The sequence below is a fragment of the Rhipicephalus sanguineus genome, chromosome 2, assembly GCF_013339695.2.
Source record: "Rhipicephalus sanguineus isolate Rsan-2018 chromosome 2, BIME_Rsan_1.4, whole genome shotgun sequence".
Classification (NCBI taxonomy): Eukaryota; Metazoa; Arthropoda; class Arachnida; order Ixodida; family Ixodidae; genus Rhipicephalus; species Rhipicephalus sanguineus.
The window spans coordinates 174,417,440-174,436,677 of NC_051177.1; the positions used below are offsets into that span (position 1 = coordinate 174,417,440).

A 19,238-nucleotide genomic window follows, 5' to 3' on the forward strand; every position below is an offset into this window, starting at 1 on the left:
GAAAAAATTGAAGTCTATAGCCTTGTGACTTTTCTTTTTTGCTGATACTTGCAGCTGCTTCCAGTTACTTCAGCTTATTTTTTATCGATTTCTAATATCTACTGGTAATTAAAGTCAATTTTACAGCAGTGTCGTATTTTTTTCTATTCAGCTAGTCAAGGCAAAGTGACAACAAAATTTGGGATGTTGTGGCCAGCGTTCTAGAAAAAATTGAAGTCTATAGCGTTGTGACTTTTCTTTTTTGCTGATACTTGCAGCTGCTTCCAGTTACTTCAGCTTATTTTTTATCGATTGCTAATATCTACTGGTAATTAAAGTCAATTTTACAGCAGTGTCGTATTTTTTTCTATTCAGCTAGTCAAGGCAAAGTGACAACAAAATTTGGGATGTTGTGGCCAGCGTTCTAGAAAAAATTGAAGTCTATAGCCTTGTGACTTTTCTTTTTTGCTGATACTTGCAGCTGCTTCCAGTTACTTCAGCTTATTTTTTATCGATTTCTAATACCTACTGGTAATTAAAGTCAATTTTACAGCAGTGTCGTATTTTTTTCTATTCAGCTAGTCAAGGCAAAGTGACAACAAAATTTGGGATGTTGTGGCCAGCGTTCTAGAAAAAATTGAAGTCTATAGCGTTGTGACTTTTCTTTTTTGCTGATACTTGCAGCTGCTTCCAGTTACTTCAGCTTATTTTTTATCGATTGCTAATATGTACTGGTAATTAAAGTCAATTTTACAGCAGTGTCGTATTTTTTCTATTCAGCTAGTCAAGGCAAAGTGACAACAAAATTTGGGATGTTGTGGCCAGCGTTCTAGAAAAAATTGAAGTCTATAGCCTTGTGACTTTTCTTTTTTGCTGATACTTGCAGCTGCTTCCAGTTACTTCAGCTTATTTTTTATCGATTGCTAATATCTACTGGTAATTAAAGTCAGTTTTACAGCAGTGTCGTATTTTTTTCTATTCAGCTAGTCAAGGCAAAGTGACAACAAAATTTGGGATGTTGTGGCCAGCGTTCTAGAAAAAATTGAAGTCTATAGCCTTGTGACTTTTCTTTTTTGCTGATACTTGCAGCTGCTTCCAGTTACTTCAGCTTATTTTTTATCGATTGCTAATATCTACTGGTAATTAAAGTCAGTTTTACAGCAGTGTCGTATTTTTTTCTATTCAGCTAGTCAAGGCAAAGTGACAACAAAATTTGGGATGTTGTGGCCAGCGTTCTAGAAAAAATTGAAGTCTATAGCGTTGTGACTTTTCTTTTTTGCTGATACTTGCAGCTGCTTCCAGTTACTTCAGCTTATTTTTTATCGATTGCTAATATCTACTGGTAATTAAAGTCAATTTTACAGCAGTGTCGTATTTTTTTCTATTCAGCTAGTCAAGGCAAAGTGACAACAAAATTTGGGATGTTGTGGCCAGCGTTCTAGAAAAAATTGAAGTCTATAGCCTTGTGACTTTTCTTTTTTGCTGATACTTGCAGCTGCTTCCAGTTACTTCAGCTTATTTTTTATCGATTGCTAATATCTACTGGTAATTAAAGTCAATTTTACAGCAGTGTCGTATTTTTTTCTATTCAGCTAGTCAAGGCAAAGTGACAACAAAATTTGGGACGTTGTGGCCAGCGTTCTAGAAAAAATTGAAGTCTATAGCGTTGTGACTTTTCTTTTTTGCTGATACTTGCAGCTCCTTCCAGTTACTTCAGCTTATTTTTTATCATTTCATAGTCAAAACAGGACATGAGGAATGAGAGGTTATATTTAGGCAATTTAAGATCGCTCTCACTCTATATAGCAAACATAAACAGCAATTATAATCGCTGCCTAAACAATTAAAAAAAAAACAGAAACATGTTTTTCGAGGCACGCAAATTAGGTCTTAGCTCTTTTAAGAATTCATGCACTCGCAATACTAAAACCATAATATGGCGGCAAAACTTACCACAGCGTTTATATTCAATGCCACTAAATAAATAAAAAGGTATTACATAGATAAACAAGCAAACAAACAAAAACGCGTGTTTGTGGCACCTCACTTGAAATTAAACAAATACTTTGGAGCAGAAGGCCTTAAATATGCATATAGCTCATAAGTTGGGCTCAGAAAGAGTAACGCAATGGACGTTGACCGAAGAAAAAGGGGACAGTGACCGGGCAAATGTAGAGTAATAACACGAAATCGGCAGGCTTCAGGTGAGCAGAGAACAAGTCATTACGCGACATCTTTGTCCTGCGGTGTATACGAAAAGCTACTAATCATAATAGCGTGGAAGACGCTGCTTCAGTCGCCAACTTTTCATGTTCATTTTCTTTCTCCTTCGCAAAGCGTTCCAAGCGAGAGGCGTACGAGCTTCCAGCCGGCTCCGAGCTGTTACTGTACGCGCCACTGTCCACCAACTTCCGGTGCCCAGGGGAGGGGTACTACGCCGACATACAGAACAACTGCCAGGTGTACCACGTCTGCCATCAGGTGAGAAGGCCGCCATATCAGTAACAGAAAGAGAGAGATAGAGAGAGTGGTTTGAGGATAAAGACGTTAAGTGCTGTAACCCATAAAGCAGCGCGACGCAGCTTCGTGGAAAAGGGAGAGGGGAAGAGGAATGAATCTTATTCTGAGGTAATTTTAAAGCACTGCAAGTGATGTATACAATGCACTGGTGTTCTTGATATGCGCTGCCAGCATATTTTGTTCTCTTTTTTTTTTTTAGGCAAACTTGTTTTTTCACCCAGGTTATGAAATACTGATGAAAAAAAATTGATGTCGGTCATTACAATTTATTTGCAACAACTCAGGTCAGGGGAACGTTGAGGAGGAGATGGGGAGAGAAAAAGATTGTTTAACAACATTTAGCGATATAACCAAATTCTATCAAAAGCGGAGACAAATTTTACCACCGCCTCACAGTAAACTCAACAGAGCTGAGTCCGTTGCTTGGAGGCGATTACAGACAGAAACCTATCCGAATCAATTAAAGACTATTTACCCTGAGATATACACGAGCCACACATGCAAACTATGCAAGTCGGCTAGAGCCACCCTACAACACATGTTGTGGGGATGCCCAAAATATCAAGACCACATGGCAGTCTCCCCGGAGGATCTACGGGCGCGGTGGTCGACCGCGCTGCTCAGTTCAGAACTGACGGAACAACTTTGGGCCGTCCAGCGAGCCGTGGAGCCAGCGCGGGAGCAACAGCTCCAAGCGGCCATCTAGGCGGCCCCAGGCCCGCGCCTTCCATTCGCCGGATCTTAAATAAAGTTATTTCACTCACTCAGGGCTGCAACATTAACAAATATATTGGTGAGGATGTCTCAAAGTTTGTTGTAGTTCTAGGAAAAGACCAGGGGCGTAGCCAGAAAATTTTTTCGGGGGGGGGGGGGGTTCAACCATACTTTATGTATGTTCGTGCGTGCGTTTGTATGTGTGCGTGTATATATACGCAAGCAAAACTGAAAAATTTCGGGGGGGGGGGGGGGGTTCACCCCCCCCAACCCCCCCCTTGGCTACGCCCCTGGAAAAGACACCTACGTTGGTACCTTTGCAGTTTAAATGAATTATAGCTTCTGTGAAACAGCTCAATGCGAAATAAAAGACACGGCTGTTACAATGCCGTCTTTCGAGTTTCAGCAATCATATTGTAAGTCTCGTTTGTATCTCATCTGTGTTGCGCAGTGTAATATTCCAAGACTGAAATAAAATAATCTGCATTTCTAAATGTCACATAGAGACATGGGCTGCAGAACAAAGCTTCTGCCCTGTGGGAAAGGCTAGCTCTATTATTCAATACTGCACCACAGGAGAACTGTATAAGGAAGATATAATGATACCCATGTTTTGTCATACAGCGTATAGCTGTATTTAAAGACAAGTTGCCATGTTTCGTGCTATATGTGTTGCACATGTTGCATACTTGGCTTTTGAACATTCGGTAAATGTCCGCACCATCCTATTAGAGGTAAAGCGCATCGCATCGGTAAAGCGCATCCCAAACACATGAAACCGAATGAAGCATGAGAAAAACGTATGTCCCCATCGCAGGTGACACGTCCGGATGGTTCGGCTGATACACAGCAGTACACCTTCCTGTGCGGCAACCAGACCATGTTCGACCAGCTGTCGCTCACGTGCACCTTCCCAGAGGACGCCGTGCCGTGTGCAAGCGCGCAAGACTTCTTCTATGTTAACAACTACATTGGCGTCGAGAACGCGCCCTTCCTCACCGACGACGACGTGCGCCGAGCGGACGCCTACAAGCAGGGATGATAGAGCTCCTCACTATGCCGATAGTATAACGCGCACTCGCTGCAACGGATACGCGTCATATATCTTCGCTACGCTGCCTCATGCAAGGCACGGTGCTTTTGCTCGCAATGGCCGACAGGTCTCTTGGGCCAGACGCTGGATCTTTCACAACTCTCTGATAAGGCAACCAACTTCCTCGGTGGCAACACACCACCCCAGGCTTGCTTTTAAATGAGGTCTTGCGTTCGTTCGTGAAAGGCTTGCACGCGAGTGTCCCCCGCGTCTCTAACGCCGAGCAACATTTTCAATTTGGTGATGAGACGTTTTTCTTTGGCACACCTGGTCCTCGACTGTCATATGAGCTCTCTAAGTGGGGGTGCGACTTTGGACGCCCTGGTCACAAGTATAGAGCCAAGTATTGTCCTCCAAATGGCATGTTGGGCTAGTTTGTGCTAGTTCACTTTTGAAGAAAAACAGCTCACAAAAAGACGTACACAAAAAAAGAGAGGGAACAGACACAGCGCGTCTTTCTGTGCGCTGTTTTTCTTCAAAAATGAATATTTGTCCTCCCTTCCTACCCTTTTATGACTTCGTTATTTCCCATGTGCTCTACTTCTCTAAGCTCTTCACTGTGTTCGGTGAAACGCATTCGCTTCGTTCACATTCAAGGCGTGCAAGTCGTTCCCGACAGCTTCCAGTTCGTACAATAGGGTTGAAGGGTGGGCTAGTTGGTGATTGGTCATTATACCGTACGGTGAAGTAGCGCAATTTTGACAAGGACAAAGGGGACAAGAAAGACACGACACTCGCTACGTAGCGAGTGTCGTGTCTTTCTTGTCACTGTGTCCTCGTCAAAAGTGCGCTACTTCACCATACGGTATAATGGTCCTGTTCGTACGTCTCCCTGAGTGACAAGGGTATAGGAAAGATTGCCTGAGTGTCTCCGACATGCATTCCTTCTCCGCTAGTAGAAGACCAATATGCTAGGCACGCAATGCGGCCATTTGCAATATTCTTTTCGCTTGCATATGGAATGACCTCCAAGCTTGGGTGCAGGCCGGCCAAGATGTCACAGACAAAGGCAAAAAGTGAGGTGTGCGACGTATTCCAGATTAAGTTCGAACAATGCATTTTTTGGGCACAATGTCGCAGGTCTGGCTCAGTACTCCACTTCCCTTGCTAAAGCTCTAGCCAGCATATTTCTACCTGCGTAACTAATCCGCCTCTTTCATTTTCCTGTGCTGCCCTCTGGCGTTTGGGTAGGGGCTTGGCAGGGGCCGGGACAACCGGTATTGCCAGAAGCAAAGCCTCCGAGATGAAGAGACGTTTCGCGACTTTTCCGCTAGGGGAAAGCGCAGGCGCCGGGCCGTCTTGAAAAAAGTGGATTTTGGCTCTTATACGCTTTCTACTTCACAGGGTTCCTACTTTCGTCTTTGCGTTACGTTGCAACTGCTTCTTTGCTTTACTCGAGGCTGTCATGAATTTCCTAGCTGCTAACCAAAAATATCAGATGGCTATAACTCGTCTTCGCTCGTTTAGAATTTAGATACCTCTTCTGCCGGAAAGATAACAGAATAAGAGCGATCAGGGATTCCAATCATAAACATATCTCTACCTGACATCCTCTGTACCTTTTCCATTTATTTAACATGTCGTAGTGCGCTTGCCCAAAGATAGAATCGTATACCCATCCTTACGTTCATTCTTCGTTTGTTTTGCTTGTTGCTTTTGCCTTTTTTTCTTCTTCTTCTTACCTGATGTCTGTTTGTGCTCGCTTCCAACAAACGCTATTTTGTTTCCTGACTGCCATCCACGTTCACATTCATTCCAAAGTAAAGTAAATTAAAACATACTGCGCTGAAAACCGCTTACCCAAAATATAGGCTACATGTTCAGCCTAAATTCCACGTCCACGTCCACGTCCACGTCTTCGATGAAGAGCGTATGATTGATGCCGGGTAGAAGGCGCACAATGTAAGCATCCACTTATTACCACCTCTAAAAAGGATCTCTTGTTAATTTATTGAATTAGATGTGGTGACACCTGAGAAGAAATTCATCAGCTGCTTGTTATACGAAGACCATTAGATACACTTGATGAGGTTTCCAACTTTTTTTTCACGAAGTTATAGAATGCTTCCAAATTTGACTATATGTTAACACCATGCATCCTGTGCCAAATATTTTTCTTTATTTCTTGGCAGCTCTTACCTACCTCAGACATTCCTTTTTCTTTTTTTGAGGAACTGCTTTCATCTCTCTCTTCGTACTCCCTTGTGTTACCGAATATGCAACGGTGCATTCTGTATTTCTCCTTTCTTTGCAACAACCCTAAATCCCATTTCTCTGCCCCATTTTTTCACTATTTTGCAACACGGTTATATCAAACTTTGTAAACGCATTTCCTATAAAAAATTTGACATGGCTGCTTTGTTCCTTTCCTCCAATATCCTGAACTGTTTCATGGTCTACATAGTATATGCTGAAGGAGGTTTTTCTTTTTTGCCACCCGTGTCGTCTCCGTGTTCCTTTCTTTCGTGGTGTATTAATTTGTGGCAAATATCCTGTCCTCCGATACCCTCTTTGCTTTTTTACTAATTATTCCAGTCTTCATCACCCATATATGTCACAAATGTTTTCACCTATTGAAGCTGCTAATTTATGCCTCATTTCCCTGTCACATAACAGACATTTTCACAATATTTCGCTCCAGCGCTTTTTGTTGTTGTCGCATATGGTCCCCCTTTATTAGCTGCTGGTCAGCAAAAAGAATTCCAACACGCTGTATTCATTCTTGCCTTGTTTTGCAAAGCTGCACCACTTGTGTCTTCGTCTACAATTATTCTGTGTTCTCGAAAGCATGGTGAGCAGCACGAAGTATTTGCATTAAGAAAAGTTCAATTTCAAAACCGGGCGTACTAGAAGTTCTGTCCTCTTTTCTGAAGCTACGCATTTATCGTGCTTGAACGTAAACATTCGTCCTTGAACGTATCACGATACACATTGTTGTTCCGTTTACCATAGCTTTGCTTCCTCCAGGCGAGCTACTAGAACACCGCCCCACCCCTCGCCGGCTTCTAAGGCAGTGAAGGCACTCTTATGCTTCTTCAAGACGACCGGCTTGTGCGAACGAACGCCTCTTACTTGTGGTGCTGTCCCGCAAGCTACAGTGAATTCACTGCCTTTTTCTTCCCCTTCCCTAATCCCCCAGTGTAGGGTAGCCAACCGGAATCCATTCTGGCTAACCTCCCTGCCTTAGTGTTTCCTTTCCTTCCTGCAAAATGGTAGACGCAACACAATTCACCTCAAGTTCGAGGATTACGTTGATGGTAATGTTAGTAATGGCATTTGATTAGTGGGCATGATTTAAGCTTAGACCGGTTCTAGTTCCACAGGTACACGGAATGGCTTAACGGAATGAGGCGGTCAGCAAGACCTTTGGCTGAATATTCACTTTTTAAGTGTATGTCACACATTTAGGAATGTTTTCCAGAGACATCAATTATTTTCTTCAAGAAAGACTTCATTTTTTCCCTCTTCATTGACGTCAGTGCGTTTTTACTTTGCCTCGTCCCATTCGAAACGCAATATATTAAGCTATATGACGACGGACGCTTAACAAGAGAACACGACAGCCTATACCTCACTCGTATTTTTGAATTGCCACTGAGGTGATCATTATTTTTGTACATGTACTTAATTAAAGTTTTCTTCAAACGTTTATGAAAAAAAATATATATATAGCGCTGCTGAGTAGCCTACTGTCATAGGAACTGCAAAATGCAATGCCGTTGGCATGTGTTAGATGTATTCGAGTGACTTTTTTTGCATGTGTGTGATATCGGAACACTTGTAAAGTCACTTGTACGTGACGCCACACGCGCCATATTGCAGCGGAAGCATTACATTGCGCTGTTCTTGCAAAACTGGAATTAATCCGATCGAAACGAATTTTAGGCGATCGAAAATATCCAGCTTCTTGGAGAGTGACTGACATTCTAATATTTGGTAAAAACATTGGAGGTTCCAAGGAACAAGAGGTTATAGACTTCAGAAGAAAGGAAAAAAGAAAAAGAAACTTATATAGACCAATTCAAATGTACTCTATATTTTAGACCTCAAAAAAATTATAGACTACGCTTTCGTTAAAGATAGTATCTCCCAAAAAGTATGCATCTTTTATTTGAGTGTGTTCTGCATGGTCCCTAATACTTCATCCCAGAATTTACGCGTCCACGCACATTTTTTTAGCAACCTTGGCAACCGCTGCTGCTCCCTGTACTGCCGAAAAGCAGCCTCCATTTCGCCACACACTTTGCTGTCGCATCACGACGCCACAATGGCTTACATTATTATTTTGTAGTATTGTTTTGTAGACGCTTACCTGAAACCAACTACTTCCCCTCCTGCCGTTCTTCGGGTGAAATATTTGCATAGCTGGCGCCTGATTGATTTTCTCAAAGTTGAGATAGCTGACTAGAGCCTTTACGGTACGTGTTCACTATCTTACAATGAACCGAGAAAGAGCCGATAAGCCTGAAAGTCTCGAGGAAAAAAAAACATCATTTCGGAATTGATAGGTTGGCAAGAAAGCTTAAAGAGATTAAGGATTGTTCCTCTCGCCCAACTAAGGGAACCTAACGTAAACGGAGCTTTTAATTCAGCTTTGTTAGTGAAAATTTTTGCCGCTCACGAACTCACCTTGCTCAATTGACATTAAATAACACTGTCACAGCCAGTGCCATCGCGTCCACTTGCTTCAAATCATGAGTTCCCTCTTAGCGCTCAGCTATACACACGTCGAGTGGCCATATATATTCCCCCCTCCGAGCGATTGCCATTCACAGAAACTGCCGTCCGCATGCAACCAGACCGGAGCTTCTATAATGCAACAATAATCTTGCACAACATATTACACAATTTGATTAACCAATCAGAAATTTTGAAGTTGTCGGCAAAGATTTTCCGACAACTCGGCCTGAATTTTGCCATTGCAGCTTGCATCACAAAATAAGGAAATAGGAAGCTGGTCAGTAAGGATTTTCTTGTGTAGCCCACTTCGGCATTGCGATTTAGTATGCGAATGAATTCTGCGTGTTGTAAGCATACATTTTTTTCTAATGAAACAAGTCAGCGTGTGTCACAGGACGTTGAGGTAACGTTCTTTTTAAAGTTATCTTTGCACACCGCAGAATTTATGTATCAGTTTACGAAATATATATTGGTACTTTTTAGAATGGTAAATTCTCTCTGCGGAGCCTCAACAGTCCTCATAACAAAGGGAAACTTAAGTAGTAAAGCTTTCTTGCAGAACAGTTGGTTCATGTTGAACTTGTAGAGTGCTGCGCAGTCACAAAAGAAAAGGACAGACAGGACAGAGCGCAGACTGCCTAATGTTTGGCTTGTGTTATTGTCTATTGTCTATTGGTTGGTTGTTTGGTGAAACCTTAATAAGTGCCCGGCTTTTTTTTTTTTTTTTTCATTCAATGAACAGTTCGTAATCCGCGCTCTTCCTTGCCTCTCTCGCTATCTAAATTTGTTCATTGAGTTGTTACTTCTCATTGAGTAACGCAGATGCCTGTCATCAAATTGGCGTTCAGTATTTTGAGTGATACTTTCTTTCATTAAAAAGACGTTTGCCTTTACCGTAGAGGAGCGTGGTAATGATGGCAAACAGTAATGGTGTTAATCTTAGTTTTTGTTGGCTACAGGAGCGATACGGTAATACACAGAAGGGGCCGGAGTTGTCTCTGTTATTACAACGTGGCGTCATTAACAGCGTGTGTCACTGCTGTATCATGCATTGTATCCGCATGATACCGCAACCACACGCGCATGGTTGCGAAAAGTTGATTTCATAACTGGCTTTGTGCGAGCGTACGCAGAGCAACTGCTTATTTCCACGTTGCTTTCGAAGCTTCGCCGCACCACTCGTAACATTATATTACCATCGCTTCATCGAGGTTGCCAGGAATTAAATGTTTCCAAGGGGTACCTCGAAATTTGTGTGGAATACGCAAAACAGAAAACGTTCGCGCTGCGCTGAAAGATGTTACATTCTTCATTTAGTAATATGTTCATAATGTGTTGTCATTGATATTTAAGGTGCTTTATGATAACGCTGAGAGGGATCTCTAGCTCTTTTCCTTAACTTTCAGATGCATGTGAAATTCTAAAGTGATCTGTTTCCCTTTTCGATACTGAATTGGTTTGACTGCAATTTGTTGCAATAAAAAATTTAATAATCTACCACCTGCTAGGAAATAATTTTTTACATCATTGACATTCTACTCACCTCGGAACAGCGTGATTAAACAGCGCAACAAATTTCTTTTAAATCAGTTCAGTGATTATCTAGTGTAAGCTTGTTCGAGTTACATATGCATTTTTATAAGGAAATCCGACTTCGGTTTGAGCTAAAGGTTCCTCCTAAGAAGCTATCAAATTGTTACTGTTATGCGTGCTAGCTTGTTTCCTCATGCGAGGCCCCTGCCTTCGTTTTTCATGTTATCTTCTTAGTGTTGCCCGTTATAATATTGTGTTTATGGAGATCGCCGACAAACGTGAAACTACCCAGCTCAATGTTTACATCTAATTCTCATTGCAACGACAAAACGGCATTTGGCTCTTGTGTTTGTAGGATCTGGAAAATATATCATTGATTGTCTTCATTGGCTCTGTTGTATTTCGTTTTGCTGTAGACGTTCTACGAACTGGAATTACATCCTGTGATTGACTGAGATATCAACGTGCAAATAAAAGTTGCGTCAGGCGGTACACAAAGATTTTAATATTATACAGATCGAATGTGCGTCACTTCACGGGAGCGGTACAACGCTCCGTGTTGTTACATCCTCTGCTAATCAAAAATAAAATGAATAAAACACTGTCCTCAAACAACTGAAGCTTGTAACTCATTTTCAGCGCGTGGTATTGTGTATAACGAACACAACACGCGCTCGCAATTTCCGAACGGTAAGCTCAAGTGGCACAACTGTCTTTAAAAAAAAAAGACATTACGCGGACATACCAAACACATAGAAGACACCTGTCGTGGGCCGAGTTCTGCTTGCGCAGCGTGCTTTCTGCATCGCTCAAAAGCATATCTAATATCATATTAGAACTTGGGCTAGTTGGTAATATGGCATCTTGAAAGTTAAGCGCAACTTGGCACTCCCTCATTTGCACACCCCTTCAAACATGCACGTACTCACGTTTGTGGGGTGTGGTCGTGAGTACGTGCGTGTGTGAATGTGTGTGTCACTCAGGGAGTGCCAAGTCGCCCCAAATTTTCAAGATGGTGTCTAATATCAGACGAACTTGTCCTGTAACAAGTCACTTAAAAGAGGTTTCCTTAAAAAAATAGAAGTAACCTTTATTTAAGCAGCTCTTCAAGTGCATCGTAATCATTAAACTAATAAAAAAATCACAGCATATCCACGGGGTGAATGATGATGAGTGGGGCGAAGCTACGGAGGGAATCATCTGTAAACCGTGAAACTCTTCCGTGAAATGCGCCCAGTACATAATATAAAGAGTGTGATGTATTGTACTGTTGGTTTACGTGGTCCCTTCATTATCACTTGTGATCGGTGAAATGCAAGGAAGAAGTCCGCTCCCGAGCGAAAGAGCGCCAAGAGCGACCGCATTCCCCGCTCGCCCTGTGCGAATTAAAGGCAAGGCTAGAGGGAAGACAGGACGCGCGTTCCACGACGCGAGGTCGGTAGCATGCCCAACGAAAGCCAACGGAACGCGATCGTGCAAGTGCTCCGGCTTCGCATCGCCTCATGGTTCCATTTAGCGTCCCAAAACCAAACATATTGCTCAAGGTGTGCCTTGCGTTTTTCGTAGAAATAATTTCTTTATCATGTACATTAAGACGAAAAGTTGAAAGCTCACTAGAGTGTATCGGCCGCAAAGTATGTCTTTTAGTGTGATTTAACTCTCGTACGGCAGGGTCCTCGCGCCGTTGCCGGTCCACCTCGCCCGTTGACGATCGGGCGAGGTGGCTACATGCAACTACTACTACTACACTTTAAGAAAAACATCTGGCGTTCTTTCGTTCTGCTTTTACAAAACAACTGGCGTCTTTCGTTGGTTTATTTCATCAATCAACGGCGTTTTGAACAAAATTTTTATTGTTTAATCACGCACAGGAGAAATCTCACCAGGCACTACCTTGGAGGTAAACAATGGCTGCTAATGGCAATGAGAGACAGAAGAAGTCGGCTTTTAGCTAACACTTACACTTCTACTTCTACTAACGTTTCCTACTGGAACATGCCAATGGCTGCTAATGGGGAATGAGAGACAGAAGAATTCGGCTTTTAGTTAACGCGCACGCTGCGAATTTTTTATTGTTCAACAACGCACAGGAGAAATCTCCCACCGGCACCACCTTGGAGGTCAAAGCGTAAGACTTGTTACTCACTACTACGACCACGACGACTACGAGGGACGAACGGGTGCCGCCTTAAGGAGCTTCGCCCCTAAAATGTGTGCTGAATGAAACCGCTGTGACTTATTTTCCATAGGGATCTTCTGGTATTTTCTAGTAAATGTTGAGATTTCAAATGTATGATTGTGAACCACGCACAGTTTACGAGAATGCTCACGCATATTTATAAGCTTAAAGAATGATCCGACATACGGGCATTGAGTCACACTGAGAGTTTACGCGCCTGGCCCTTGATGAATATACTTTTTCAAATTGTTACACTTCAGAAAAGCGTGTTCTTATATTTATTCGTGTCCGCACTGCCTACGAGATGCACAACGAAGCACACACTCTACGCTCACGTCACGATACTGTCACGAGTAGGCAGAGTCTGCCGAACGCGCAGCCACTTGTCAAGTTTCTTATACGGTTGCGGATACATTATCAGAGAGGCCAACGCCCGCCATTTGCCTTTCCGACTCCTTGTTATGGTGTTCATGTTGAAGTTGGCTTATAACAATATAGTGTCTGCAGAGTTCGAGACGCTTTGAGTGCGCCTCAAGTCAAGGTCAGGTAAGGATGTGGTAAGGCGGTGTGTGGTGGTGTGGTGCATTCGCGATAACGTAAGAGTTATATCATAGAAGCTCCTCCGAGAAGAGGCTTCCTTAATTTCAATTCAGCGAAGCCTCAGGAAAGTACTCTAGTGGGCTTCTGCTCCGACAGTCCCTGTCGGCACTTAGTACAAGCGTGCAACACGCTGTAACCACCGCACGACGCATAAGGAGCATTCCTTCTTGTTCAAAATAGTGAGTTGTTGGGCAATTTGCTCAGCATCTTGCGAAGGGTAGCGCAGAAGCGATTCGGAAGAAAGTACACAGGACAGGAAAGACTTGGAGCTGATTATATAATAAATAAACTTTCCTCCACAAAAGTTCATGCACAAGCACACAGTAAATTTATCGCCACTCAAAATAAGCACATAAATATTGCCATAATACTCCCCGTCTTTTTTATAGGAGGAGGGAGGAGATATGAGTAAGATGTAGAAAAGTAAACTGCGCTGAGCTTGTCGATAACATGAAGACAGGCGTTCTTATATTAAACACATTTCTATTCGAAACGCGTCAGTTACCGAGCGAGACTCCCACTGACAATATTAGCTTCGAATTAAATATGAATCAAATGCTGGACCTGTTTGAATCAATGTGAGATACGTCCATTTCACTATGGCCATGCTTCGTCCACACCTCGTCACCGAAATAACAAAGTTGCATCCAGTTAGAGTTACGTTTTACCAGTCACATAGATATCCTGTCTTTATTCCAATTAAGCCGATTAATGTAGCATTTATTTAACGCATTCAGCGCAGTTTTCCCCAAACGTTCGACAATGAACCAACTCGCCCAAACCAAAGTTCTGTGCATTATATAAAACGCACTTTAAAGGAGTACTGACATGAATTTTAAAATTTTTCGGGTTGTTGCTTTAAATGAAAGCACGGGTGTCGAGAACCCTAAAAAGAGTGTCGTGGTACCTGGGGATGCATTGCATATAATTTTAATACCGCTTCTTTCAATCAGCAGTTTCGGTTTCGGTTTCGAGAGGGCGGCTTCATAGTGACGTGTCAAGTCTGCCCGTGACGTCACGGGCAGACTGCAACCCACGAAATATGCACCTGCTGTCCTTTGCTGTCAGTCGAACGTGCTTCATGATGAGTGAACTGTCGTCTAGTGCCTCCGACAGCGATTTCTGTGATTTAGGCTGCATGCAGAACCCAGATTTCGCAAACCAAGTGAGCTGACTTGAAACGTCATAGGGCTCTCCATGCGGTGAAGATGCCTTGCAGATGCTGGGAGATGAAAACTTTAAAATCAAACTTAAATATTTATACGTGTTTCCCGGATGCGGTGTTGGGAGAGCGTAAACACTGCATGCCAAGGAAACCAAAAACGTCCGTTTTGCTGCACTTCAATATCGTGTCAGTACTCCTTTAAGTAGGGTCTGCAACCACACGTACGGCAGTTAGCCAAGTTACCGCGATCATGGCTCATCTTCGCATGCCCAGGCGCCAGATCCCGCCTTTGGCAGTACGCAAATCCAAACCTACACATTCCACCGTGAAAGGAATTTTTTACGGGTTACCTACGGCATCGACGAGGCCATTTCAAACACCAATTTACCTACACTTATTTAGTACATACGTTATCTCAAGAAAGCAGATATTCAGGCATGAAAATTGTGGATTTTCGGCTCCTAATATATATAGACGCCTAAACGCTACCTCGAACGTACCGTAAATGCGTTAGTAGGCACATTTGCATGCAAAGCCCGACCTGTATTGTTCACTATCGGCAGCCAATTTTCGCGGCAAGAAACTCACGTAGGGGCGTACTCGTGAGCTCTGAAAGGCAACGGATGCCTACTCATGTGTACGCTTTGCCGCACTTAACTTTGCTGGACATACGAGAAGACGCTTTTTCGGGGCTGCAACATGCGCATGCGCTCTGGGAACACTCGTTTTCCTCAAATCACGCGTATGACTGCTCACCGCATTGTGGCCAAAAAGATATCGATGTAGACGAGAAAAACACCTTCTTTCTTTAAATGCGTAAGCATTTTTATGCCTACTAAACGAGAAAGCTGTCCGTACATCCCTCTGTCACGTACGTAGGACGATCATGGCCATAAGGAAATGATTGAATAAAACTAAGGAAACTTTCTTCGCGGCGCGGGGTTTGAATCTGTGCTCGCAGGATCCGATGGTGTGTGACTTTACTGCTACGCTACGCACCTTTTCTTTTTTCTTCATTGCTGGGCTACACAGCCACTCCCGCGAAAGAAGAATGTATCTGAATCATACAATGCGTTTTCTCCGTGGTGCAAAAGAAACGTAACCGGAGAGCACTTTCTATGAAGGCTACGTTGAATTTTGTCGTAGTTGAATAAAACCCATCTCCAGGGCAATATGTAAAGCCGACATGTAGGATTTTTAACATCAGAAAAATTTGAACTTTATAAATATTTGATTCCACAATCTCGTTTCGGCGGTTGAGTGTTGCGCGAGCCGTGGGGCCGTTCGAGACGCTGACGAGTGCAAGAAGATGGAAAGACGCTATGCCGATGCCGCCCCCATATCCAACCTGACCCGCCAGTTTTTTTCGTTCGCCCACCCCTCATGTAACGTCGCATTTGGGACCTTTGAGGTATTATACCCGTGTCACACGGGCGCGCAAAAAGTCTTTTACGTAAGCGGTCTTTTACTACGTTGAAAGACTTTTTATAAAGAGGCGTTCCCTCGCAGTCACACGACACCGACGATCCCTTTTTAGAGGTTCCTTCCGAATGCGCTACCGAAAGAGTGGCGCGCGCTTTCAAAACAGAACCAGCGAAAAGAAAATTATGTATCTCGACAGAAGATGTCCAAATTTATTGTATGGCACGTTTGTTGACATAAATTTAACAACTCCAGTTGAAAAAAAAAAGGGTTCACGCAGTAGTATCTTAAGAAGCGTTTGCACAACTGGCGGCCTTTATATATTATTGTGGCAACAGTGGGCGTCTGTTTTTCTTGTTAGCGCTCTTGTCTGCCTCGCCATGGATGACCGTACAGAGGAAAAAGTGACAACTGCGAGTCTTGTAGCGTACCATCTCTCTCTGGAAAACGAGGCAGACGCGGCAAGCAGACGCGGCGATGGGCTGATTGCACACCGGCGTTCGCCTTTCCGCGCTCACTCGCGTCCATACTCGCGTCTATGCGGGCGGCCATAACGCCAACCTGTTCGCCCTGTTTACGAGAGTACACAAAAAATAAAGTTTAAATGGTTTTTTTATGCTGCCTACGACAAATGAAATTTATTTTTATGGTGAGCCCAAGTGACACCGAAATAAAGAGTTGCCGATTTTTTTCACCACTTCATAAATGCTGGCACCCACTGGTTTCAAAGCTACTCCTTTACCGCCGTGAAAGAGTTCGTCGAACGCCGTTTCCAGAAAAGACCGCTTCTGAAAAGGAGATCGCTCTCTGTCGTGTTACAGAGCGCTGAACTCTTTTTCGGAAAAAGTCTTCTTGCTTAAAAGACTTTTTAGTGTCCGTGTGACAGGGGTATTATGAATATATGAATAAATACAACGTCCTAGGGAAGGATACAGCCGACAACAACACTCTACGCTTACGCATCACTTAGGCAACTCTCAGAGGAGATTCCGCATGTATTTTAAACAGCGGACCCGCGTAATGTGCCGTGGCCCCAAATTATCATCATCATGAACCGGCACGTGCTCTCTTTGACTTTGTCCTCTTGTCTCTTTGTCCTCTTCTTCCTGTCCGTGCTTTTCTTCATCTTCTGCTTCGCTCCCAGAAGGCGGGCGCCGATTTGTCCGGCATGTAGCATGGGGGAAACACAAAGCGAAGGAGAGATGTGAGGGGAAGGAGGAGGGCGAAGAAGGAAAGAGAGAAAGAAACAGAAAGACAGAAAAAAAGAAAGACATCAAGAAAGAGAAAATATTGGCGAAAAAAATTCATTGAGGCGGCGGGATTCGAACCCGCGTACCCACGATATGAAAGCGAGCGCCGTAATCACCCGGCTATCCAGGCACGCTGACGGAACATAGCATAGCATTTTATTCTATCGTATAGCAAGGGGGGTAGAAAAAGGAAGTGAGGGTGAGGAGGAGGGTAGAGACTAAAGCATAGCATATAAAGAATGAGAAAGAGAGAAATAGAGAGAAAGAAATGCAGAAAGAGAAATAAAGAAAGAGAGAGAATCAAATAAAGAGAGATAAAAAAATTAATAGAAATAGAGAGAGATTGACACAAATATGGAAAAGAAAAAGAAGGAAAAAGAGGGAGACAAAGAAAGAAACAAATAAGCAGAGACAAAATAGACAGAAAAAAACCAAGAGAAGAGAGATAAAGAAAGAGAGGGAGAAAGTAAGAGAAAACTAAAGAGAAACAAAGAAAGAGAAATAGAGAAATAGGTTGCCCAGCGAGCGGCGACGGGCCCGCGCTTCGCTGTGCATGTGAAGCTTTGTGCGACTTATGGCAAACTTCCCGCATTTTTTTTCCGTATTGCCCAACATTCGCGATGCCGCATACATAATTTGCAAGTGACCATCATTGATTAAATTCACGAGAAGGGCGTGTTGGTACGTCTTTTCAAAATACTGCAGCACAATAAACAGACAAGGACGAAGCAAGACTGCAAGGATGAGCGCTGAACTTCCAATAACATTTCTCTGCATGTCTACGGGAGGCTTCACCCGTTCTCTGTTATCTCTCAGAGCAGAATGACTTCTTGAGATGATAAAATCACTTGACATCGACACGCGACAGAAGTACCAGTGTATCAACTCCACCAAATGCTGCGATGCACTCCTGAAGCTTTCATTTTTTTATGTATAGGTGATTTTCCGAGCAATAAATGTCCCGCTTGGAGGCAGCACGAAACAAAAATAAGATGACGCGTTCAGGTTATTCAGCGATATCTACGCCACCTTCATAAGAATTCTCCATCTCATTGCTGCAGTTGCAGTAAACAGCTGGACGAGTTCACCTTCGTCTCGGCCACTAGGCGCTTCTAAAATGCCATGAACTGCGTTGTTTTAACATTGTTGAGGCCGCTGCTTTCTTATAACTACAAAACAAAGTTTGCTTTTCTTGCTGTTGCGGCTCCGACTAAAGTATAAATGTTTTAATTTACCACGACTGATCAATTCCCGCTGAATCGGGAATCGTTAAGCGTAGACAGCTGGGCTAGTTGGTTGGGAATAGCGTGCCTAATGTCTTCTATGCTGGTCTACGTTTATTTATGTGATATAACGATGGTTTATAATTCCACTGAAGTAGCAGGTTGGCGCCGTGGAATGTACTCTGAGGAAACTGTAACATTCCGTGCGAAACAGGAAAGAGAATAAAGCAGCGAACAAGGCATGTATTATGAGCTAGGATCTCAGTCCGAATTGTTAGAGCATTTTGCAAAAACTTAACAAGGCAGACCCACGTGCTCAAGTGGAAGTTGTTTTCCTTTTTTGCACGCAGAAAACTCGTGTGCTTGTGGCAACAAATTTGAGCTGCTTTGCATTTAAAAAAAAAGCAGAGCAAAGTTAATCACAAACAGCACTTCACAAAATGCGGCGAGGGTTCAGTTCATGAGGTACCTTTATCCTGTCGCAAAGTTCAGATCGGCCAAACTTGCCGATGTTATCGCGGTGTCCGGGCTCGAAGGCTTGCACTTGTTTGGGTCCGGCTGCTCGATAGGGAAGAAACGTGAGTGAGCGCGCTCGTTCGCTCGCTCGCTGTGCGCGCCGGCGAGAGTTGAATTTGACTTTCATAACAGGGGGGCCTGTATTCGTTGTAATAGTGATTCGCTTTCACTCTAGCTTACAACCCCTATAACTCGTAATCGTGCTAACCGACAGGGCCGAGAAGTGCAGCGCGGCAGCACGCGATCGGCGCGCAGTTAGACTCCCCGCTGGTCCCTTTCTTGCCGGGCGTTTGAGCACGACACGCACTGTCTCGCATTTACTCCCTCTTGGACGAACCGTTTATCCGTTGGTTTAACGACTGCA

At 43.4% G+C, this 19,238-nt stretch overlaps 1 protein-coding gene across 1 annotated transcript in view; it reads left to right on the forward strand.

Moving 5' to 3' along the window:
* Window positions 1–11,128, forward strand: part of LOC119383864 (uncharacterized) — a 33,963-nt gene extending 22,835 nt beyond the window's left edge. The window contains exons 3-4 of the mRNA XM_037652134.2: window positions 2,317–2,460; window positions 4,031–11,128. Of these exons, the coding sequence (XP_037508062.1) occupies window positions 2,317–2,460; window positions 4,031–4,255 (369 nt within the window). The 3' untranslated portion in view covers window positions 4,256–11,128. The remainder of the gene's footprint in view (window positions 1–2,316; window positions 2,461–4,030) is intronic.
* Window positions 11,129–19,238: the final 8,110 nt, after the last annotated feature.